A 25,046-nucleotide genomic window follows, 5' to 3' on the forward strand; every position below is an offset into this window, starting at 1 on the left:
CTAATGGCGATCACCTCTACTGGGCCTAAGGGTCACATGAACATCCACTTTGTTTCACTGAGGTATGACTGAAAAAGTGGAAGCAGAGTGTACACCATAATCATTTATGTATGCACTGTGAAAGGGTTCCTAGCTATCTGCTTTATTCTCATGCAAGTGCAGGAGAAATGCTTGTTCTCAAGAGAGTGGAGACAAAAACGGAGTTTTCCAGAATAAATGTTTATTTAAGAATTAAGGAAAAACAAAAACATTAAAGCATAGGAATACATTGACTGAATACAAGTGTCTTGTTTGGTCTTAAATCTTGAAAAAGTTACTCTAACTACTTACCTGAGGTAGATTTAGGTCGGCACTGTCTCAAGAGAACCTCCATCCATCCCAGAAGTTACCTTCTAGTTTTGGCTACAGGCTCCCAAGTGGTCTCTCCAACCTCAGGTTATGCTCTATGAAGAACACCAACACCTTTTTCCCCATGGCTAAAGCCCTCACACTCGGACCTGTCTCAGAACCCCGACTATTCTCCATTGGAGGGATGGTCCATCCTTAATTTACTTAAAGACTAGAGACAATGACCAGTAAGATTAGTTGAAAGAAGGGGCAAGTCATTGCCCTACCAACGATACAAACTCTGTCCCCTTCTCCAAGTTCTAATGACTAACAAGTAGCCATAAGGACTAACTTTCGTCACCACCATGCCATATACCCAATACTATTTTAAGTATTACAACCACCAAACATATACTAGTGACAGGCATGACCTGCACCAAAGAGAAACAAATACATCTTGCGTGTTTTAGCACACTGGGCAACTTCTCGTGGTATAAGAGCTATTTTATGAAAATTACTAAAACACAACAGATCAAATAAACTTCCAGCATTTGTTTTCTAAAAAGAAAAAAAAAAAGACCAAAAAAACCCAAGAAAACCCCACCCTAGAACCAGATTCCTTATTATCACTATAAGCTATATCCACTGACCCTAAGATTATCAAGCTCATCAACCAGTCGTTAGGATCAAAGCTTAGAGCCGTACACAGGCAGCAGTTGGCCACCTCCTTAAGTCTGATGCCAACACTCTCTCGAGTGCAGGGATTTGTTAAAATAAACCAGAGAACCCAGACTAGCAAGAGTATTTACTCACCAGTCTATCGCCCCAAATACTGTAGGAATCTTAAGCATTTATATTAAATGTCTTTTAATCTGAGGGAAGAAAAAACCCCTCAGAATTGTCCATCTATAATCACTGGATTAATTATAGTATTTCTAGAGAATGTTACAGATAATCATTAATTATTCTGTTAAATCGGAGATAAGTGCTTATCCTTAAATGTCTGATAAACCTGACCACTCCTTTTCCCTTCTAGCATTCAGAACCCTATGTTCCAAGCCACACAGGTACCTTATGTTGTGGTGACTGCAATCCTTTCCCTGGGAATAAAAAGTATTTTCTTTCCTTGGAAGAACTGAAATAAATGAAAGGCATATCATTATGGGGCTTGATTCACTAAAAACAGCAGGAAAATGGAGTGAAAAGAACGCCAGCTTTGGAATGTGGGATACTCAAAATCACGAAGTTTTAGCTCCTTCATGAGTGACGCATCTTTACGAGTTTTACTTTGTGCCTCCTCAGGCTTAAACCTTTCTTTTGGTTTCCCTTAATCATTCTGCAAGGAGCTGAAGAGCATTTTATCAATGAAAGAGACAAGTTAAAGTTATAAAAATATGGGATGCTAGCTAGCGACATCAGGACACAACTGTTAAACTGAAATCTGCGTTTCTGAGTTTAAAAGAAATGAATCTCTAAAGCTGAAATTTCAAATGCCAGTGATCCTCTCAAAGATGTTTGAGGAAAAGGAAATTTTTGAGGGCAATGCCTTAACTCACACTAAGTAAAACGCTGAGTATTCTCTTTATGAGGCTGGCCCTCCAAAGGGGGAACTTTTGGGAAGAGTTCTGATCTAGGGGAACTACTCCCTAGCTGTTCAGTTCTTTTCACTACCAGTAAAAGATTCCCAGACTACTGTCAACACACTAATCCCCATTCTAGCCAAGAATTAAAAATCGACAAAGGCCGAATCAATATAATCCTTTTCCCCCAATAGGAACACATGCCACACCTTCTATCACAAAGTTACAGTCCTTTTCTTTATTGGATTTCCAAATTTTAAAAAGTGAAAAGTAAAGCAATCATTAAGTGGTTCAGATAAAAGAAAAGCATCTTTACCTGAGTTACCCATCAGGCCTACTGTGACCTGCCCTAGCTCCTCCCAGAACAAGTTTCTGGGTATCTGAACAACGGTTTACATACTGCCTCCACTGAAAGTCACCTCTACCATATGGGTCAACTGTTACCTATTATATGTACACAGTCCACAGCTCGAGCTCTCACTGGCACAGAATTCTCCACAGAGCACGTTCTTTGGGACCCAATGAGGGAGGAGTTTCTAGCAAGGCTTTTTTCAGATTCAAGGGGGGTTTTTCACTAATGTGAGTTCCCCGGTGTACCACGAGAGCTGTTCATTGACAGAAGTTTTTCTCACTCAGAGACCCTGTAAGGTCTTTCCTCAGATTGGGTTTCTTTGGTGCAAACCCAAGGCGGCTCTCCAACTCATGTTTTTGCCACATTCAAGACAAATATACACGTTTTCACCAGTAGGGCTTCTCTGAAGAGTAAGAAAGTCGTAAGAAGCCTTTTACACACTTGCTGGGGTTTCTCCCCATTGTGGGCTTTCTGATGTCCAATGTGACGTGCATACTGTCCGAAGCTCTGTTGACACTGAGGGCATTTAAGAAGTCCTCTGGTGTGAATTCTCTCGGGATGAGGAGGGCTTGAGCACTGCTAGAAAGCTCTCCCACACTCACTGCATCTGTAAGGTTTCTTACCTGTAGGAATCCCCTTGTGGGTGATCAGATACAAGCTTGGACTAAAGGTTTTTCCCAAGCCTCAGGGCATCTGTTCAGGTTTCTCACTGAAGTGACTGATTTAAGTGTTCTGTGAGGGTCACTCTCTGGGCAAACCATTTCTCAACTTCCCACAGCTGTATTCTCTGGTCCCCACGGAAGTCTGAGCTCTGAGGAAAGTCTGAGATTTGCCCAGAGCTCTTTACTGGGTCCTCTGACATGTTTTAAGTACATTTCTTAGGGTGTTCTAACTTCTGGTCTGTTCAAGACATTTGTGAGGCTTCTGATGCATGGGGAGGACTGAGCTCAAGACCCTTCTCGCCCATATTACAGAGATATGGTTTCTCACCGAGATGGATTGTCTGATGTTGAAGAAGGGCTGAGCTCTGGTGGAAGCTTTTATCACACACACTGTATTTGTAATGCAGCTCCTCGGTCTGCGTTCTCATTTTCTGTTGGGCAACAAAGTCCATGCCCAGGAGGAAGCCGCTCTCGCACGCAGACCACTGATGTGGTTTCTCTTCCATGTGAATTCTTTGATGCACAATGAGGTCTGAGCTACAGCTGAAACTTTTCTCATATTCAAGGCATTTAAAAGTGTGAGTGTGAGTTGCCTGATGCCTGATTAGGTTGGCACTCCGGGTAAAACTTCTCATACATTCCAAGCATTTATACGGCTTCTCACCTGTATGGACTCTCTGGTGTACGATAAGGTCGGATTTCTGGCCAAAGCATTTCTCACAGGCACCACACTTATAGGGCTTCTCCCCAGTATGAACTCTTTTATGAACAATGAAGGCTGAACGGTGTCGGTAACTTTTCTCACACTTATTACATTTGTAGGGCCTTTCGCCAGTATGAGTTCTCTGGTGGCTAATAAGATCTGATTTCCCACTAAAAGCTTTTTCACACTCCAGACACTTAAACGGTTTCTCCCCTGTGTGAGTTCTTCGGTGCCTTATGAGGTTTGTGCTTCGACTGAAGCATTTATCACACTCACTACACAGATACGGTTTCTCGCCTGTATGGCTTCGCTGGTGGACAAGCAGATCAGAGCTCTGACCGAAATTCTTGCCACAAATATCGCATGTATAGAATTTTTTACCTGCATGTGTTCTCTGGTGTCCCGAAAGGGCCAGGTGGTGCCAAAAGCTCTTCTCACATTTGCTACATTTATAAGGTTTCTCGTAATTGTGGATCCTCTGGTGTGAAGTAAGATCTGAGATTTGGACGAAGGTTTTCTCACACATATCACATCTATAAGGTTTCTCCCCAGTGTGGGATCTCTCACACATAATAAGAGCTAAGTTCTCACAGAAGTTTTGCTCACATGCAAGGCACTGGTATATCTGATCATCTATTTGAGTAATCTCATGCACATGAATAAAAATCTTTCTACCCTTCTGAGGGCATCCATGATAGATTTTCCTCTTCTGAGTTCTCTGATTATATCTCTCTTCTGAAGTGAACATTTTCTATGGCTCTCTCCTAGGGAGTTTTCCACTGGTCTTCTTGACCCATTGTGTTCTTCATAGTTGTTTTCTTGGTAAGAACTTGAAAGACACATCTGTCGTAGGCCTTTCAGTCAGGAGCAGCTCGTCTGTAAACGTTTCCAGCATCATATATGCTGATTCCTTACTTGGTATTTCCAACCCTGTGAGACAAAGAAGTATGATTTATACTCCTGTAACTAAGAAAAGAATGCTCAAAGTTAAAATTACTGCAGGGAAGACAGAAATTCTCCATCAGACTCCATACGTGCACTACTTTTGACAGGTGTTGAAACCAATTAGTTTTCCTCTTTTCTAATAGTAAACTAGTTAGCAACACATGGGAAAAAGACCAGAAAGAGTTATTTCTTTTATGAATGAGCCCGGGTGATCTCAAAACCAGGGCTCTTCCTCTTTCCCTGGCTTCAACTGAGTAATCAAGGCAGGCCTCATAGTTAGTAGGCTTGCTCAAGAGGAAAACCGCCCTCAAGGAACCCTGGAGAAGGCAGCCTTCTCCTCGGAAGGTTTAGAAGGAAAACGGTAATGGTATTAGAATTCCCATGGGGAGAGAGAAGGGCTTCTGTGGCTCCATCATCCTGGCTGTGTGATGTTGGGCAAGTTATTCAACAACTCTTCCCCACCTCGTTTGCTCCTCCGTAAAATGGGATTTATAACAGAAATTATTTCACATTGTTGACCTGAACAGTAAGTTCAGCGCCCTGCATCTCCCAGTAAGTACACGGGGTTAGCTCGCGCGCTATTATGATAAAGTTCTGATCACGTGAGCACAAACCCTCCTCAAAAAGAAAAATTCTGACGACTACAATGAAAGCCGGGCTTCAAACCGCTTTTATACCAGGCTTTTCTTTATACAGTGAAGAGATGTGGGAGAATTTCTCTCCTGTCGAAGGCTTACACAAGTATTAAAGTCCCTGGGATTGAGCATCTTGAAGATATAAGGCCATCTACAGAGGAAGATCTTTCTAACTTAACCGGAATCAGCCCTCTCTGCTCAGGCAGCCCGTGCTCCTCTCCTCCTGGGGAAGCGATGCAGTCATCTGCGAAAGAGTCGGAGACCAAGGAGAGCGAGGGGAGATACAGAGATCTTCCAACTGAGGACCTATTTCCACGGAGCTACTCCAGTAGATGAACTAAAGGCGTCAACAAAAATATGGAAAAGCGGGCGGATGCCGTACACTGGGCTGACTCGAGAGCACAGCACGCGGCGTGAAGTGGGCCTTCCATTTATTAATCGCTCACAATATACCGAAGAAGAAACATCAGAAACGAAAGGAAGAAAAACACCGTTTTCTGTGTCCTTCGTGCTTACTCTTCAATGATCATTTCCATGTCTGACCCTCTCTTCACACATTCAAAGCCCTTCCCTGCATTTAAGGAGTAAAAGCTGATGATGGTGCTTCCCATGCTACTGTGGAAATTTAAGCAAACCAAGAACAAAAGAACACAACACACACACTCAAAACAAAAACATGAACCACCACTTCTCGTGCTCCCGCCACATCAACCAGCTTCTTGTGTGTGTGGTCAGGCACTCTTTCCTTCAGAGGGTCAGTCGTTCTGGATGACGGACTGCCTCTGCTCAGTCTGAGGACAAGCCTTCTGTCAGTGTCCTCGGTTCCATCCCTTTCCTCCAAGAGGACGTCACCCAGCAATTCTACCCTCCCGGTCCCGCGCCCGTTCTTTTCTTCCGGATCACACTAACCAGCAAACTGGCTGTTTCCGCTCTCCTGAAGCAAGAGTACAACCAACGTGAAAACCTCTCTTGCCTGCCTCACCCTCGGGCTGTCACCCCACTTCTCTGTTCCTTTTACAGCAAAATTCCTCAAAATAAATAAATCTGTTCATTGTCTCCGACTCTTGCCTTCTAAGGTTTCCAGAACATCCTCCAACCTCACAATCGTCCTCACCACTCTGCCAAAACTGCTCCTGTTGGAAAGCCCCTAAGCCACCTGCCTCCTGCTTTCTGCTCGGATCCCCCTCCCTGCTCTTCTGCTGAGCACACGCCACTTGCCCTGGCCTCCCTGCTGCTGCTCACACCGGCCGGCTCACCCCCACTTCGGGATCTTTGTACGTGCTGCCTCTCCTGGCTAAGGCACTGTCCTCTCTAGATTTCCAAGGTTCCCTCCCTTGCCTTCCTCAAATCTTTGTCTGGCCATCCTACCTGACGCTGCATCCCAGCTGACCCAACCTACAACACTCCCGTCCTTCCCTGTTTTATTTTTTTCCATAGCACGTCAGCTCCTACAGGGCCGGGATTTTTGTTCATTTCATTTGCAGTTTCCCTAGAACCTGACACACAGTAGGTGCTCAATGCTAGAATGGAAGTCCTTATATGGCATCTATGGACTCCTAAATAACCTAGGAAAACTGTGAAATTGCCTGCAAATGTTATTTGGTCTGTGTACATTCTTCTAGGGACAGAGTCCACTGTTCTCCAACTGTGAGTGTAGGCCTCTAGGTCTCTGTGTATTCATGTGCAAGCAAACACTATGAGAATGAACTGGACATGACCCTTGTAAGTGTGATGGACCACAACTCAAAACAAAGCAGCTATCCAAGCAGCATAAGCAACGGCCACCTGAATTCAGTGGAAACAATGAGCCAAAAGGAACCAGAAGATGGATGACTTTCTGTTTCACCAATCTGCTGACTGGCTTTCCAATTTCCATTCAGCAATTTGTAAACTCTCCATGTGTAAGGCACAGAGACAGTTGTTCTAATAAAAAAAAAAGTTATTTGTAAGTATCAAAAGAAATCCCAAGGCTCCAAGTGTCAACTCAACCATGTTCTCATGTTTTGGTTTTAGGGAATGAGAAAAAACTGGATAGGGTCGGAGTAGTTTGAGTCAAGGCATAGACCATCTACAAGAAATGTAATGCTAAAACCACTAAGGAGGGACAAAAATGAGAGAAAATGGGATATACCACTGGAAGAGGAGTAAAGTCCACAGCTCTGAGAAGGGGAAGCAGGTGAGCTAAACAAAAATGACTCATGTTTATGTTAAATACAGCAACTCTACACGCTAGATTTCAAATATTCGATCACACCACCATGATTGATAAAACTACTAAAGAAATTGCATTTTGGGGTCCAAATTACAAGTTCCAGGTGACTCTTGTAGTATCATACAAGAATCCCTTGCCCTCCAAGATCATTTCTCTCTGTTCATTTGATCATGGATACCCTAGGAAGTAAGTGTACACACCTGAGCTGCCAGTGGACCCCTGCTCCCCAGTGAAGCCTCTTAAACATGAGCACATTTCTGTCCTCATGATACCAGAGAGTGGACACTATTCTATGTATTTATCAAGATGCTGGGTCTCCAAGTTCGCCTTGCTGACTCACGTCTCTAGTTCTCAGGGGTTGCCTGCCATGGCGGGCACCCACAGAACACACACCTTGATTACTGAGGAACCATGGGTCTCTGGACCAAGAGTCATTCAAAAGCTACTAACAAAAAAAAGAAAACAAAAAACTGACAACTGTTAAAACAACAGATGATGTACTAAGTACCAAAGTACATTCTGCGGCTATCACAATCAGCCCCCAAAGCCTACAGTGTCATGAAGAACCCAGCAGCGCTTCGAACTCAGTGCCCTGCGTCTGCTCTCGCCTTACTTCCAGTCAAACAGGAGGTGAGCAAAGCAGCTGCCTGCAGCTGAAATCCAGACCAACTCCGCCACTCCTCTGCCCAATCTCAGTTCTGGGCAAATCCATCCTCTCCTAAACCGTAGAGTCACCCTGTAATCTTCTTGCTCATTTGCCACTTGAGCCATCCCCAAATTCATTCATTCATTCATTCATTCTCAAAACCAGAATGCAACCACCTCTCACGGTGTCTCCTGCTGCAACCCTGGTCTGGATCACACTCATTCTCACTTGCATGATAATAAAACCTTCCTAACTGGTTCCCACCAGTTAAGGGCTGAGTGGGTTCTCCTCCAATCTGTATGCTGAAGCCTTAACCCCCACAATCTTGGGATGTTACTGTATTTGGAAACAGGATGATTATTTTTTAAAAATATTTCTTAAGTAATCTCTACACCCAACGTGGGGCTCGAACTCACAACCCTGAGATCCAGAGTCACATGTACTACTGACTGAGCCAGCTGAGACCTCTGAAGACAGGACCTTTATTTTTATTTTTGGAGACAGGACCTTTAAAGGGTATAGTTGTCTAATCCAATCCAATGTGAATGGTCTTGTCCTGAGATCAGGACACAGGTATCAGGGATGGCATGCAGGGGGAAGACCACATGAGGACAGAAAGTGGCCATCTGCAAGCCAAGGAGAGATCTCAGAAGAAATCAAACCTGACACTCTGATCTTGAACTTGCAGCCTCCAGGACTGTGAGGAAATAAATCGGCTGTTTAGAGCGCTCAGTCTGTGGCGTTTCACCACGGCAGCCCCAGCACCACTGCCATCCTCCAGTCACCACCCTCTTTACACTCAAACCCTCCACTCTGCTGCCAGTGAACTCCAGTTAAAGTAGGAGAATAGGTTCTCCTCTGCTCCCTTCGGTGGCTTCCCCTCCTCCCTCGCCACCAGGTCCTCACGATGGCCCCAAGACACAAGGGCTGCTCTGCCACCCTGACCGCTGTGCCTCTCATTCACTCTTTCACTGTTCTCCCTGCTCGCTGCGAGGACAGACCCACAATGGCCTTTTGGCTGTCCTTGTTCAAACACTCCCCTTAGGGCCTTTGCCCGTCCTTTCTGGAGTCCCCAGCTTTCTTCCTCCAGGGAAGTGCACAGTTATCTCTTAATTCCCTCAACTATTTCTTCCAAGGTCACTTCTCAAGGACACCTCTCCAGACCACCGGATTCAGAACTGACCTGCCCCCACACCTCAGTGGTCCCTAGCTGGCTCTTCTGCTCGGTTTCCTCCACAGCATTTACTACCTTCTGATACACAGAATAATTTGTTTATTGCCTGAAACACTGCAAGGATGTGTATCTGTTTTGTGTGCTGCTCTTTCTTTAGTCACAGGGCAGCACCAGGCACACAGTTGGTGCTTAATAACCACCTGCTGACTGCACCAGTTGGTTCTTGTCATTCCACTTGCGTCCCTACGATACAGGAAAAGGACCGGATGCCAAAGGCACGGGAGCTGCTCAGTAGCCACTGGCTCGGGTATAGTCGAGGAGACGGAGGGCACAGCTCTGAAGGCCAGAGGAACTGTAGCTTACCCAGAAGCTAACTGGAAGGAACACAGCCTTGACTTCCTGGTCCTAAGAATTTGGTTTCTCAAGGAAGAGCGAGTTCTGTAAGACACAAGAATAAGAAAAGGATAAATAGTTTCACAGGAGCAGATTTAGCCCCAGGTCGTTTCCCCTAAAGAACCTGAAAATGGGTAAACTATTTTCCTTAAAAGAGCAGTTGGGTTTTCTTATATAATCCCTCAAATTCAATTCTAAGGAGGGTGACCGTAGTCTTAAACCTTCCCATAGAACTCTCCAGAAAAGGGCGAACAAAGAACTTCAACGCCATCCGCACCACCTATAGCTTCTCGGGGACCGTAACAACATGGAAGGCAGCGCCACAGTCCTAACTCTCAGGGGAGCCTGCACAGGCCGGGGCGTCCCTCTCCCCGCGGGAGCCCGGGCCGCTCTCGCCTGCGGGGCCGTCGCGGCCACAGAACGCACCTGCGCGCTCAGACCCGTGGCTCGACCGTCGGCAACGGCCCTTGGCTGGAGCGCGCGCAGGGATCGCGTTTCCGGTTATTCACCATCTGCGACGCCCGACGGCGGAGGGGACCTCTGCTTCCGCGCGAACAGTTCGGGAGGCGGCCAACGAGGGGCATAAAGGCGGTTCGCGCACTCAGACTTGTCCGCCCGTTCGTTCCCGCAGCAGCGTGAACCTGCCTTTTCCAGGTCGCCGAGCCTTCCGTTCCCTCAAGGCCCTTTTCTGCTACGGACGATCCGAAGCGAGAGGAGCTGCTCAGCCCCAGACAGCGCGCGGGGACATGTGGCGGGGGCCTCCCGCGCAGCCGCAGGGCCAAGCGGCCGTGGTTCCTGGCCCTGGCGCCAGAGCCAGGCGCAGCAGCCACGGGCCATTCTCGGGCTCCCTCACGGGACACCTGGGACACCTGCACAGAACCTAGGGCCGGCTGCTTGAGGACGCTGACAAGTAAACTGCGCGCAGGCCAAGAAGACCAGAATTCAAAGCCCAACGCGAGCGGCGGTGAGGGGCTGCCCCGTGCTTGCTCAGGACGGCGCCCGCCGGACCGCCGGACGGCCTGGAACGAGGAAGTCAGGAACACTAAAGCTTCATTCAACGGGGATTTTCCAGAAAACCTGTGAGCTTCCCTGGCAATGATTTAAAACTGACTTCAGTGCATAGAAAATGGACTCAAAGATGGAAGAACAAACTCCCTCTGGAAGAGGGACAGGGGACACGGTCAGAGAACAGTTCGGAAGCGGGTAATGACGGCTGCAGCAGTCCGCGCTCCCGGCCCAGCCTGGAAAAGCTGTGAGAACAGGAGCAACACAGCACAGCACAGACCCCAGCGGGCCGGCTCTCGCCGCGGGCTCTGCGGGCTACGACTGAGAGCAAGAACCTGAAAACGGGGGACAGAGGAGGGCTCGAGGCACACCAAACCAACCTAGAGTGTCTGCCAGAAAGAGAAAACCCACTCTGAGTCCCAAAACGTGTTTAAAGTTCTGAGCCGAGCAGGACACCCGAAGGGTCTTAACTCACACAGACTTACAGGCAGTCCTGGAGTGGCAATTCCTCAGGAAAGACAGTAAAAAGGAAAGAAGAGGAGGAACGCTTTGGACTGCACAGTGAAGGAGAAAAGGAGGAGAGAGAAATTTAAGGTCCTTTAAGATGAAGGGAAACTTTTTTTTTTAGAAAAAAGGAAAATAAAAAAGGCACAATCCTTGTCCCCACTATCTTAAAAAACATGCCATCTAGTTAAAAAAGAGAAAACAAAAAATCCACAAGACTTTACCAAGGTGTCACAGAATTAGCAGTCTTATTAAACATGTTATGTTCTGATAAAACGGACACAATCCAACTGAACACCGGGAGGAGGAGAGAGAACAACTGAAATAACCGCATCAGCCATTAATGGCAGCAGGGGCTAAGGGATACCACTAAAAACTGAACACCAGACAACTGCTGAGTAAGAAAATGGGACTAAGGCATTACAAAAGATCTATGCTCAAAGGTAGTCATGGTAACAAAAATCAAACATTCTAAAAAAGTTTTTAATGAAAGAGCAATGAAAACACAAGTAGCTGAATAAACAGGACAAATAAAATAACATGATCTATTGAGATAAAACGTATCAAGCGTATCAATTACATGGGAATGGGTTTGGCTCACCTATTCAAATTTTTCTCACTCAGGCTCACAAAGTAGGACCCAACTATATGCTAAATACAAGAGACACTTAAAGATTCAGAGAGACTCAAACTAAAGGGAAGGAAAAAGGAATACAGGCAAATAGAAATAAAAGGTCTTATATTCAAGATATCAGGAAGAGAAGAATTCAGCCTGAAAAACATTAAACATGATTAAGGACATTTTTTAATGTTGAAAGCCATTATCATAATATAGTAACGGTCATGATTTTAAACCAAACCACACAGCACTCACCCTTACAAAGCAAAAGCTACAATAGATAATAAGAAATACAGACAAAAACATTAATAATAAAACATACCACTAACAGTAGAAAAACCTATAAAATAGAAGAAAAATAAGTAATGATACAGAAAACCTAGAGAATCTAACCAGTAAATCTTATGATAGCTACTGAAACTTACAACCTAATAATAGGAAGTGAACGTTCTTCTCAAGCACACATGAATCAGTCACAGAATTGTCATATATTATGGCATAGAAACAGCATCAGTAAATTCCATAAAGTGACATGAAACTAAAAATTCATTAGAATACCAAATTAAAAAAGCTCCACCTAAATGGGGAAAATAAAACAACTCTTTAGCAAATGGGGAAATGAAACAAAATTTCTAAATATTGATAATTACAACTATTACTGATTATAATCTATGGAATAAACTTAAAGCAGTGATCAAGACTATTCATGGTCTTAAATGATTTTATATCAATAAAAAGAATTTATATCAATAAAAAATTTATATCAATAAAAAGAATAAAAGGAATTAAATGAACAAACTAGATTCTCAGATCAAGGAGCTAAGAAAAAGGTACACCAAAAGAAATTAAGGAAGAAAATGAAAGTAAAAATGGAAATCAGTGAACTAAAGAGAAAACAACCTAATTATAAACCAAAATTCTACTTATTTGGAAAAACTTAAAGAAGTGATACACTACTAGCTAACTTAGTGAGAAAGACAAAGTACAAATTTACAAAAAAGAAAAGGATAAATAAGACATATAAAAAGCCCTACATACAGATAACACATCACTTTGCAGATATCTATACAAATAAATGTGATAACCTATGAACTGTGTTTTTTACCAAAATCACCCCATCCGAGACAGAAAGTTTTAAAACACTAATATGCACAGAATAAACAGAAAGTTGTTAAGGAATCAGCCCACAAAAAGCACTGGATCTAGATCATTTCATAAGGGTATTCTAATAAACTTACAAAGACCAAATAAACCCAGTGCTTCAAAAATGTTTTCCAGAGCACTAAAAATGAAGAAAAACTTCTAGTCTTTTGTGAAATAGTTTAAAGTTGATAACTAAACCTGATGAAGAGTATAAAAATGTTTATAGCCCAGTATTAGTGTGAAAAATACTAATAAAAATCTAAAAGCACATTAAAAAAGTGATGTACCATGACAAAGTAAAAGTTATTCACAGAATGCAAGATCTTTCAATATTAGACAATCCATTAATATAAGATCACATATTAACAGATCTATGTGGAGAAGAATCATAATTATCTTTATAGATGCTGAAGGACCTCACAATAGAAATCAACATCCATTCCTGAGGAAAATAGTCAAGAAAATAGGAATTAATGAATTCTTCCTTTCAAATGATAAAATATATCCTTCAGTCTAAGAGCCAGTACCTAAGTGAGAAAAACTAGTCATTTCTGATAAGATCAGGAACAAGTCAAGAATGACCCAATGACCCCTATCTCTTGTTATTAAACTCTGAACTGAAGTATTAAGCAATGCAATTAGAAAATAAAAATCAATTAGCACTGTAGGAATAGAAAAGAAAGAAAATTATATTTCTTTGGATATAGGAGGGTACAATTAGGAAACCCTAGAGAGAATCAACATTAAAACTGACTCAAAGAAATTCAGTAAGGGAGCAGGATATAAAACTTACATACAGAAATGAATAGCCCTTTTCTGTACACAAATAACAACCAACTATAGTATAGATGGAGAACACTCCTGTACAACAAAAAATATGAAATACTTAAAGATACATTAAACAATAATTATGTAAATTATGTATGTGATTATGTAAAATGAAGAAGAGGAAAACTTCCAGACACTACTGAAAGATAGGCCTCTAGCCTGTTTATTTATAAAGTATTACTGAAACAAGGTAACTCTTATTCATGAATGTATGGCTCATGGCTTCTTTCTCACATGGCAGAGTTAAATAGTTGAACAGAGATCATATGGCCCCCAAAGCCTAAAGTATGTACTTTCTGATCCTTCAGAGAAAAATCAACAATTCCTGAGCTACAGTTATTACTCAAATTCACTTGGAAAAAACAGCATGCAAGAGAAGAAAGGAAACAATGGAAAGAGAGATTTAGGGGTGACTAATAACCCTCTATGACATTAAAATATGCTATAAAACCTCTAATATTAAGGGACGCCTGGGTGGCTCAGTTGGTCGTGATCCCGGCATCCTGGGATCGAGTCCCACATCGGGCTCCTTGCTCCACGGGGAGCCTGCTTCTCCCTCTGACTCTGCCTGCCACTCTGTCTGCCTGTGCTCGCTCTCGCTCTCTCTCTCTCTGACTAAATAAATTAAAAAAAAAAAAATCTTAAAAAAAAAAAAAAAAACCTCTAATATTAAAAAAATGTGGTCCTGGTACATGAATACATAAAAAGATAAGTGGAATAGAATAGAAAAACCAGAAACAGATACAAACACATACAGAAATTGAGTATATAGTAAGAGTGATGTCTCAAATCCCCCAGGAAAAAAATGAACTTTTTAATAAATGATGTTAGAACATCAGGATAGTAACATGAAAACTGATACAATTTGATCTATACCCCATACCATATACTAAAATCAACTCCACATTGATCAAAGAACTGATTACAAACTGAAACCATATGGTATGAATGAATATACAAATAATATCAGCGTACAGAAAGGTTTTTTGGCTTATGACAAAAGATTGGCTATTTGACTAAAAAACATTTTATGTCTAAAAAGAAAAGAACAAAGTCAAAAGTCAATGGACAAACTGAAAAAAATTTGTAACATATATTTGAGATAAAGAAATAATATATCTACTATAAAAAGAGCTTTTAAAAACGGAGAGAAAACACCAAAAACCTGAGAAAAATAGGCAAAAGACAATACACAAAGATTAAAAAATGTTCCTTAAGCATATAAAAAGATGTCCAATCTCACTCATATTTAGAAAAATTCAAATTAAAAGTACACGAAGTAACTAGGAAGAGAGGAACTTCATCAACTTGATAAAGAATACAAGAAAACTACAGCAAATGTTATACTTAATGGTAACTAGAAGCTTCCTAGCTAAGACGAGGAACAAGGTAAACATATCCCTTTCTACCACTCCTTTTCGATGTCATGCTGGAAGTCTTAGATAACACCATTAAGGAAAGAGGAGGAAATGTAAACTACAAAGAATGGAGAAAAAAATAAAGAACTGTCTTTGCTTACAGATCACATAGATTGTCAGTGTAGAAAATACAAAATTATCAACCAAAAAAAGGGGAACTAATAAACCAGTTATAGCAAGCATGTAGGATACAAAGTTAATATATAAACGGCAATCATCTTCTTCTGTACCAGCAATAAAGGACTGGAATTTCAAGCTAAAAACAATACCATTAGCACTTCTGCAAAATGAAAGTGAAATACTTAGATATAATCTAACAAGATCTACATGAAAAAAACAAAGAACTCTGATGAAAGAAATAAAAAAGAACTAAATAAATGAACAGAGAGTCTATATTCACAGAAAGGCATACTCTATATTGTCAGGATGACAATTCCTCCTACCTTGGATCTATTGACCAAACTCAATTCCAATCAAAACTCCTGTAGGATATTTTACTGATATTAACTCTAAAGTTTGTATGGAGAGCAAAGGACCCAGAATAGCCAGCACAATATTGAACGAGAACAAAACTGGGAGGACCGACATTACTCAACTTTAAGACTTACTACAATGCTATAGTAACCCAGTGTGGTAGTAAAAGAATAAACAAGTAAGTAGAACAGAGTCCACAAATAGACTCACATAAATACAGCCAACTGATCTTTTGACAAAGGAGCAAAGGCAATACAATGCAGAGTCTTTTCAACAAATGGTACTGGAACAACTGGATAGCCACATGCAAAAATATAAAATAAACAAAGACTTTATATCTTTCACAAAAATTAACTCAATATGGACCACAGATTTAAGTATAAAACACAAAGCTATAAAACTCCTACAAGATAACATGGGGGGAAAATAAAGACAGTGATGACTTCTTAGATATAAAGCCAAAGGCAGGCATGATCTATAAAAGAAGTAACAATCTGGATTTTATTAAAGTTAAAAACTTCTGGGGTCCTAGGATCAAACCCCTAGTTGGGTTCCCAGCTTAGCAGGGAGTCTGCTTCTTCCTCTCCCTCTGCCCCCCCCCATTTGTGTGCAAGCTCTCTCTCAAATAAATACATAAAATCTTAAAAAAAAAAAAAAATTGACCAAAATCCAATACACTAACAATACTAAATTCTAATAAGGATATGAAGCAATGGGAATGCTTACTCATAGCTGGTGGGAATGCAAAATGGTACAGCCACCTTGGAAAGCAGTTTGGTGGTTTCTCACAAAATTAAACTTACTCTTACCATATAATCTAGCAACTGTGCTCCTTGTACTTACCCAAAGGAACTGAAAATGTATGTCCAGGGGCACCTGGGTAGCTCAGTCATTAAGTGTCTGCTTTCAGCTCAGGTCACGATCCCAGGGTTCTGGGATCGAGCCCCACATCGGGCTCCCTGCTCCACGGGAAGCCTGCTTCTCCCTCTCCCACTCCCCCTGCTTGCATTCCCTCTCTCTCTGTCTCTCTCCGTCAAATAAACAAATAAAATCTTAAAATAAAAAAAAAGAAATATATGTCCACACAAAAACCTGCACAAGGATGTTTATAGCAGCTCTATTCATAATTGCCAAGACTTGAAAGCAACTAACATGGCCTTCAGTCAATGAAAAGATAAACAAACTGTGCTACATCCAGGCACTAGAATCTTGCTCAATGCTGTTAAAATGGACATGTGCTATCTAGCCATGGAAAGACATGGAGAAACTTCATAGCATTTTGGTAAGTGAAAGAAACCAGCCTGAAAAGGCCACAAACTGTCCAATTCCAAGTACATGACATTCTAGAAGAGGCAACTATGAAATCAGTGAGAAAGATCAGTTGTCAGGGGATGGGGGCAGAAGGATGAATAATGAAGTAAAGTACAGAGGATTTTCAGAGCAGTGAGACTGCCCTGTATGACATGATAAATGGTGACATACATCATTATACATTTGTCAAAACCCACAGAATGTAAAAAACAAAGAATGAACACTAAAGTAAATCATGGCCTTCGGGTGGCAATGGTATCTCAATGTAGATTCACCAACTGTAATAAACATAGCACGCTGGGCTGAGATGTTGATAGCTGGGGAGGCTGGGGTGGGTGGGTGAGGGGTGGCAGAGCACATACAGCAACACTATGTACTCGACTCAATTTTGCTGTGAACCTAAAACTACTCTAAATAACAGTCTATTTTTAAAAATGAAATAGTTGAAAAGGGCATGTGAAATACCGTTTCTCACCTATCAAGCTGGCATACGTTGAAAAGTATGACAACACATTTTGTTGTCAAAACCATGGGGAAACAGACACTCTCATATGTTGCTAGAGGAAAAGCCAATTAGTACAACTCTCTGGAGAGGAATCTGACATCTAATAAAACTAGATATGCATTTATATCTGACTCAGAATCCTACTTCTAGAAATTTACTGTGAAGATATACCTCCAACAATATAAAAATTTAAAGTATAAAGTTATTCGCTGTAGCAATGTTTTACTTTAAAAATATTTAAAACTTAAATGTGTGCCCATATGTAAGAAAGTGGTTGGACAGACTTGGTATATGCACATATAATGGAGAACTATGAAGCTGTTAAAGAATGAAGAAAGCTTTTATGAATTGATGTGGAGTGATTTTCAGGACATATTGTAAATTTTATAAAACAATGGTATAAAAAAGTATCTACATTTTGTGCAAGAATGAAGTAGAAATAAAAAACTACACATGTCGGGCTCTCTGCTGAGAGAGCTTCCCCCTCTCTCTCTGCCTGCCTCTCCATCTACTTGTGATTTCTCTCTCTCTCTGCCTGCCTCCCTCTCTCTCTCTCTCTCTCTCTCTCTCTCTGCCTGCCTCTCCCTCTACTTGTGATTTCTCTCTGTCAAATAAATAAATAAAATCTTAAAAAAAAAAAAAAAAACTACACATGTATCTGTGGGAGCTTGTGTGGCATGTTTCAGCTCAGGTCATGAGACAGAGGCCCGTATTGGGCTTCATGCTGAGTGTGGAGTCCGCTTGGGGTTCTCTCTCTTTCTCTCCTTCTGCCCTTTCCCCTGAGTGCTCTCTCTAAAAAGGTAAAAGAAACTAATGAACGTCATCATCATCACAAAGTAGGTGAAATGGGAATAAAAGGACAGGAAAAGAGAATTGATGTACACAGGTGCAGGGAGGGAGTCACCCCTCTAGGACTATACATTTTTGTAACACACACATTTTTGCTTTTAGAACTGTTGCATTTCACATATTCAATAACTAAATAGACAAGATACTAGAGAGAAATGATAAAAAGCAATACAAACAAAAACAAATCTGTTTCAAATGAATAACACCCGGAAGGGGGAAAAAACCAACAAACTCAAATAGTACTTAAATACAGTATTAGGACTACAAAAACTCAAGCTAAAGATAAAAAGAACTATGAACAATCACTGAATTCTCATTAGAAGCAGTGGTGGTAAAGATAAACTACTTAGGGGCGCCTGGGTGGCTCAGTGGGTTGGCGCCTCTGCCTTCGGCTCAGGTCATGGTCCCAGGGTCCTGGGATGGAGCCCCGCATCAGGCTCTCTGCTCAGCAGGGAGCCTGCTTCCTCTCTCTGCCTGCTTCTCTGCCTACTTGTGATCTCCGTCTGTCAAATAAATAAATAAAATCTTTTAAAAAAAAAGATAAACTACTTAATGTACACCCTAGGACTACACAAGTAAGTAAATATACTAGGAGTAAAATGGCACACAGATTCCTCACTGTCGGAGAAGGGAGTTATAAACATAGAAAAGGGAATGGCAAGAATGAACTCTGTAGTGTTTAACTGGAATTAGAAGTATCTGTATGAGGCCACGGTTTTACAGTATATATAGAAAAAACAAATGCATGTATGTGTCAAAGTGTGTTTTTATTTTTCCAGTAAGGTCTGCTGAAAGGTCGTAAGAAGAATGAAATCCTAGCAGTAACGAGCATACCACACACTCAGGTCTTGGTCTCTAAACACTATTCTCCACTGAAAGCTATCAGGGCTCCTAGGAGAAATGGCTGATTCAGGGTTTAGAAAGTACAATATGATCCCAGAACATTTTGTTGTGCCAGAGGATAACAAGTGCTCAAAAAGGAGTGACAATGTGCCAAGGACCCAGAAGCCAGGCCGAAGGGGCTGCTACATTACAGATCTGGAACAAACAGAGTATCAAGATAAATAGTAACTGTAATAAGTTAATAACACAGTAAGAATCCATGAATCTATACCGATCAAAAAAAAAAATGAATAAAGATGGAGAAGGAAGTTTTTCTTCTATTAAAAAAGTCAACAATAAAATGTAGAAGAAATGATGGAATTTTAAAAAATCACCATGTCCAATCAAAAGAAGAATATTTGTTTCAGGTAAAAATCTAGTGGGTGAGAAGTTTATGAGATCAGGATATTTACAGAGTCTGAAAATATCTCCCTACTAAATATTTAATAATTAGAGACAAGAAGACTAACTTCACAGTACAGAAACCTGGAAGTTGGGACGCCTGGGTGGCTCAGTCAGGTAAGCGGCTGCCTTCGGCTCAGGTCATAATCCCAGGGTCCTGGGATCGAGTCCCGCATCAGGCTCCTTGCTTGGTGGGGAGCCTGCTTCTCTCTCTCCCTTTGCCTGCCACTTTGCCTGCATGTGCTCTCTATCTCTCTGTCAAATAAATAAATAAATAAAAATCTTAAAACAAACAAACCAAAAAGACCTGGAAGTCATCACCTTAACCAAGTGATCAAAGTTACCATTACCAGTGACATGATGTTAATTTGCCTAACAGAATGTAAAGAATAGGACAGTACATCACCTCTGTGCCATCTTGCCAAAAATGTATAACCTGAACCTAATTACGAGGAAACATCAGGCAAACCCAAATTGAGGGAAATTCTGCTAAATACACGGTCTAACCTCTTAAAGGGGTAAAATAAAAAGTCAATGGGGCGCCTGGGTGGCTCAGCCTATTAAGCATCTGCCTTCGGCTCATGCCGTGGTACCAACGGTCCTCAGATAGAGTTACACATCAGGCTCCCTGCTCAGTGGGAAGTCTGCTTCTCTTTCCCTCTGCCTCTCCCCCTGCTTGTGCCCTCTCTCTTGCAAATAAATGATTTTTTAAAAGATTTTTATTTATTTATTTGACAGAGAGAGAAAAATCCCAAGTAGGCAGAGAGGCAGGCAGAGAGAGAGGGGGAAGCAGGCGCCCCGCCAAGCAGGAAGCCCGATGCGGGGCTCAGTCTCAGGATCTCGGTCTCAGGTCTCATGACCTGAGCTGAAGGCAGAGGCTTAACCCACTGAGCCACCCAGGTACCCCTCAAATAAATAAATCTTTAAAAAAAAGGGGGGGGGCACCTGGGTGGCTCAGTGGGTTAAGCCGCTGCCTTTGGCTTGGGTCATGATCTCAGGGTCCTGGGATCAAATCCCACATCAGGCTCTCTGCTCAGCAGGGAGCCTGCTTCGTTCTCTCTCTCTGCCTGCCTCTCTACTTGTGACCTCTCTCGGTCAAAGAAATAAATAAATTAAAAAAAAAAAAAGTCAAGGTTATGAAAGACAAAGTCTGAGGATATATATTCCACGAAGAAGAAAACAAGACATTTAAATGAAATGGGGAATATGGATTGATGTTGGCCAACAAAAATCGGTTTTTTCCTTTTCTTTTCTGAAAAGGACACTTGTGAAAGAACTGGCTCAATCTGAATTAGATAATAGTATTATATGAGTGTTAATTTCCTGACTTTGATAGCTATAATAAGAGAACTGCCTTGTTTTTAGAATATAAACTGTGGTGTATTTTAAGACAGGCATTCTTAATTGGTGTTCTAGGAAGAATGAAGCCCTATAGAAAATGATTTAAGTAACTATTTTTTCAATTCTTCCAAGAATGGTATGTAGCTAGGAGCAGTGTACCTGCATAGGAGAGAAGTTAATTCATTACATACTTCAGGACTTTAGGGCTTAATTCTCTTAAGGCTTTAGGGCTTAGTATGTCGTAAGACTTTAGGGCTTAGTTCTCTCATAGTCTGAGAAGAATCATATCTATAACCTGCTCTCAAAAGGTTCAGAGGAAAACGTGTATACGCATAGAGGTATGTGTATACAGAGATACACAGAATCATAAAGCGAATATAGTAAAACGTTAACATTTAGAACCATGGGCAAAGGGTATATGAATATCCCTTGTACTATTCTGCAACTTCTTCCTAAGTCTGAAATTATTTCAAAAATAAAAGCTATTTTAGTTTCTTTTTAAAGAGCATGGTAGCTGAGAGTCGATATATTATGCTAGTTAAAACTAAATGTTCAAATTCTAGAATCAGATTATGGTTCAAATTCCCACTATGCTCCTCGGTAGCTGTAAGAACTTGGGTAAATTACTTAACTTCCTTCAGCTTCAATTTCCCCTTTGAAAAAATAGGTAAGATACTATTACATGCCTCATGGAGCTGCCACAAGAACTTAGATGTCACCACCAAAGGACTCAGCTCAGTGCCTATGTCTCAACACTCAATAAATGATAGGTTCTATTGTTTTCTGAATTCCTTCTTCACACACACAGCAGCCCTGTTTATCGAGTCCCTCCTCTGCACCTACCTCTTCGTTAAAGCCTTGTTCAAAATCCATAAAAAATAATCAACTAAATCATAAACAATGTGATTACTCAGCCAGTTAATGATGAATGAATATGGAGATTATGCAAAAACTAGAAAAACATTTATGGAGAAACAGGAGGAGGAAAAGGAAGAAGTCAGAATCACACTTAAGTGAAAATATGCAGGCATATGGACAAATAGCAAGTATAAGCTGGTGGGTTTATGAAAGCTTTGTCTTTTAAAATGTGTGTTACCACTCAGGTCAAAAGGAAAGCAGCATGGAAATTAAGGATTCTGAGACTGATCAGAGCTTGGTAAATGAAATCACAGTACTCTCTAAAGTCATCAGCTCAGGGTATCATATTTGCCCTCAGGAGCCAAAAAATTGTGGGGCACCAAGAAGAAAAAAATTAAACAATTTAGGAAATGATTTTCTTATCCTAAGTCTTTTAGATGTCAGCACCAAGAATAGACAAGAGTCTGGTTGTCAAATCTTAAAGTAGACTGTGACACTTCCCCAGTTCAAGATATTGTAACTGTTTCCTATCAGACTCAGAATAAAACCCAGTTCTGTTTCATATAATGTGGCACCTCCACCTATCTTTAGCCTCACGAGCCACCTCAGAACTTTTGCACTTGATCCTTCTGCCTGGAATGTTCTTCCCCCAGGTAGATGGCTTCTTTATTCGATCCAAGTTTCTGCCTTAAAATTAATTCCTCAGGGTGCCTGGGTGGCTCAGTGGGTTAAGCCTCTGCCTTCAGCTCAGGTCATGAACTCAGGGTCCTGGGATCAAGCCCCGCATTAGGCTCTCTGCTCAGTGGGGAGCCTGCTTCCCTTCCTATCCCTCTGTCTGCCTGTGATCTCTGTCAAATAAATAAATTTAAAAAAAAATAATTCCTCAAAAGGAGGCACACCCTGACTACTTAATGTAAAACAGCTGTGCCCTCTTATCCTATTGCATTTCTCTTCATAGCTTCTCACCCTCCAACATTGTGGCATATATTTTATATCTATTAATTTGTTTCTCTCCCCTACTAGAATATAACTTCCATTATTAGGACTTACTCTTTTGTTCACTGCAATATCCCTAGACTCTAGAATATGTTTGTTGAATGAACGAAGAATAAGAATAAATACCGCAGCAAAATAAAGGACCACCATACTCCTTAGAGCCTCCCATAGCAATGCAACAATTAGGCCAGTAGCCCTGGCTGGTCCCCCAGAGGACCCTCCTCTAACAGGTTTCTCCTACCTCATCTTAGGAAGAGACTGCTTCTCTCTTCCATGGCTAGGGTCAGAGTGTGCAGAATAAGCAGGCACAAGCAGAGAAGCTGAGTATAGAACTTCAAAGCTCAAGTTTATTCCTATAGTTAAAGGGTGTATGGGACCAGGAAAGTCAATAAAGCACTAATTTAAAAAATAGCTAATGCTTACTGTGTCAGACCTGAGGTGAGGCATTACCTCATTTACCTTTCATTGACTGCATGGATTACCTCCTTGAGTCTTCCCAAGAACTTTGTAAAATAGTATTAATACCAATATTTGCACTAACAGAAAACCTGATGCTTATGGCAATTAAATAATTACCCAAGAACTCGCAGCTAGTAAGTAGCACAGCCAAAATTTAAATTTCAATTTCCTAACTACAGAGCCTAAGCAGTGGGCATACTGCCTTTTTCTGGATGCAACTCAATCAAGAAGCAATTATTACAAGCCTATGTGACTATGTATGTTGGAAAGGAGTAGAAAATACACTCACATTGGTAGAATAGGATCCAGTTTTATCACTCTGCTATCTCAATAGGTAAGAAAGAATCAATTCCTTTTTCATTTTATCTTCTCCCAATCCTTCTGGTCCTCCCCCAGTACTCCCTCCCCTCACCTGCTCCAAAATCCACTTTATATGGAAACATACAGCCTGGTATGCCACTTACCATAACAATGAAGACTCAAGGCTGTCTTCCTTTTGGCCTCAAAAGGTCTCAAGTCCATGAGTATTCATAACACTCAATTCTTCCCTTTCCTAGAGGAAAAATCAGTAATGTCGAAATCTATAATTTTTTAATGAAATTTTTATTTTTTCTGGAGCTGGACGTCTAAATGTTGGTCCCATTTACTCCCCAGTCTGGTTGGCGTCCTTCAAGCACATCTTCCCTCTTCCTACATTTGCTTAGGTACTGTTTCTCCTGCAAGAAGTAGCAGCTACCGGGAGCCATCACTTCCTTCCCAACCAGCACTAGACAAAACATCAAGAATCCTTCTGGATAATGACTAACTTCAATTTCTTAAGAAAGCCCTGAGTCCTGTTTTACTTGTTTAGACTTTTCTTCCTGCTGATTGTTTTTTGTTTGCATTATCGCAACTTCTAAGGTCAAGGACCCATTCTTCTACCACTATACACCCCAAGACGGAGTTGGTAAGCGCGTACAGTACAATATTATATATAATGCAGTTTTCTAAACCATAGTTATGAATTGATTAACAATCTTCAGTATATAGATTTGAGTACGACATAATTAATTTCTGTCTTAAAGATGGGGGGGGGGGACTTCATTCAATGTCCTTGGGTTTTCCCCATTATGAGAGATATGGATCGCTTAGAAAAGTGCCGGGTAATGTTTACTATTATTCTCTCCGAGAACAGCCGTACTGAGCTGCTCTTCTTTCAACTTTTCATTGACTGCCTCCCGGTGCGCCGTCAGGGGGGTCGCGGACCCCGCTCCGCGGCGAGCGCCAGGGGCTTCTGTGCCCTTGTGCAGGGCGGGGGGCCAGGAAGAGCGAGGGGGGTGTTGGTTCTGGTGCCGCCGCGCCCCTCCTCCTTCCCCTCCCCCGGGCCCCGCGGCCGCGGCCGCGCCCCTCCCAGGCCCCGCGGGCCGCGCTTACCCCGGCGGCCGCCGGCACCGCCCCTCCGCCTGGGACCGCACTTCCGGTTAGTCTCGGGACACTCGGGTTTGGGTTTTCCGGCGGCCGCAGGCTTCGCGGCGGTGGACCTCAGGGCCCACCTTCGGGAAAAAAAGGAAAGCAAACCTGGGGGGCCGACGAGAGCCAGGAGCTCTCCCTTTGCGCGGCTCGGGAGGGGAGTTGGGGCCAGGCCGCCCAGGGAGCGCTTTAAGGGCCGACAAGGCCGGCTGCGCGAGTCCTTTCAGCCAGGCTGGGAAGCGGCCGGCGCAGCCCCGCCTCCGCGAGTCACATGACCACCCCTGCTTCGCAGGCTGGGGCGCCCCGCCCCCGGCCTCTGGGCCAATGGAGGCTGAGCCCTTGTGACGGGGTGGGGCCCTGGGGCGCCTGCGCTC

General features: G+C 42.2%; 1 protein-coding gene across 5 annotated transcripts; it reads right to left on the minus strand.

The window, feature by feature from the left end:
• Positions 1 to 203: 203 nt before the first annotated feature.
• On the minus strand, positions 204 to 24,954 carry ZNF322 (zinc finger protein 322). Of its 5 annotated transcripts, none has more exons than XM_059176202.1 (4): positions 24,781 to 24,954; positions 23,688 to 23,776; positions 9,600 to 9,674; positions 204 to 4,554 (listed from the first exon to the last, which is right to left on the minus strand). In XM_059176202.1, exon 4 carries the CDS (start codon positions 4,370 to 4,372, stop codon positions 3,164 to 3,166), a length of 1,209 nt encoding a protein of 402 aa, XP_059032185.1. In that variant the 5' UTR covers positions 4,373 to 4,554; positions 9,600 to 9,674; positions 23,688 to 23,776; positions 24,781 to 24,954; the 3' UTR covers positions 204 to 3,163. The 5 variants fall into 5 exon arrangements, with proteins under 5 accessions (XP_059032185.1, XP_059032184.1, XP_059032188.1 ...); XM_059176201.1 differs by having other exon boundaries at positions 24,637 to 24,954; XM_059176205.1 differs by lacking the exon at positions 9,600 to 9,674.
• Positions 24,955 to 25,046: the final 92 nt, after the last annotated feature.

Source organism: Mustela lutreola, chromosome 6 (genome assembly GCF_030435805.1).
Source record: "Mustela lutreola isolate mMusLut2 chromosome 6, mMusLut2.pri, whole genome shotgun sequence".
NCBI lineage: Eukaryota > Metazoa > Chordata > Mammalia > Carnivora > Mustelidae > Mustela > Mustela lutreola.

Coding starts and splice junctions, on each gene's coding strand:
- ZNF322 (XM_059176205.1), bottom strand. CDS start 4,372: ATGTTCACTTCAGAAGAGAGATATAATCAGAGAACTCAGAAGAGGAAA.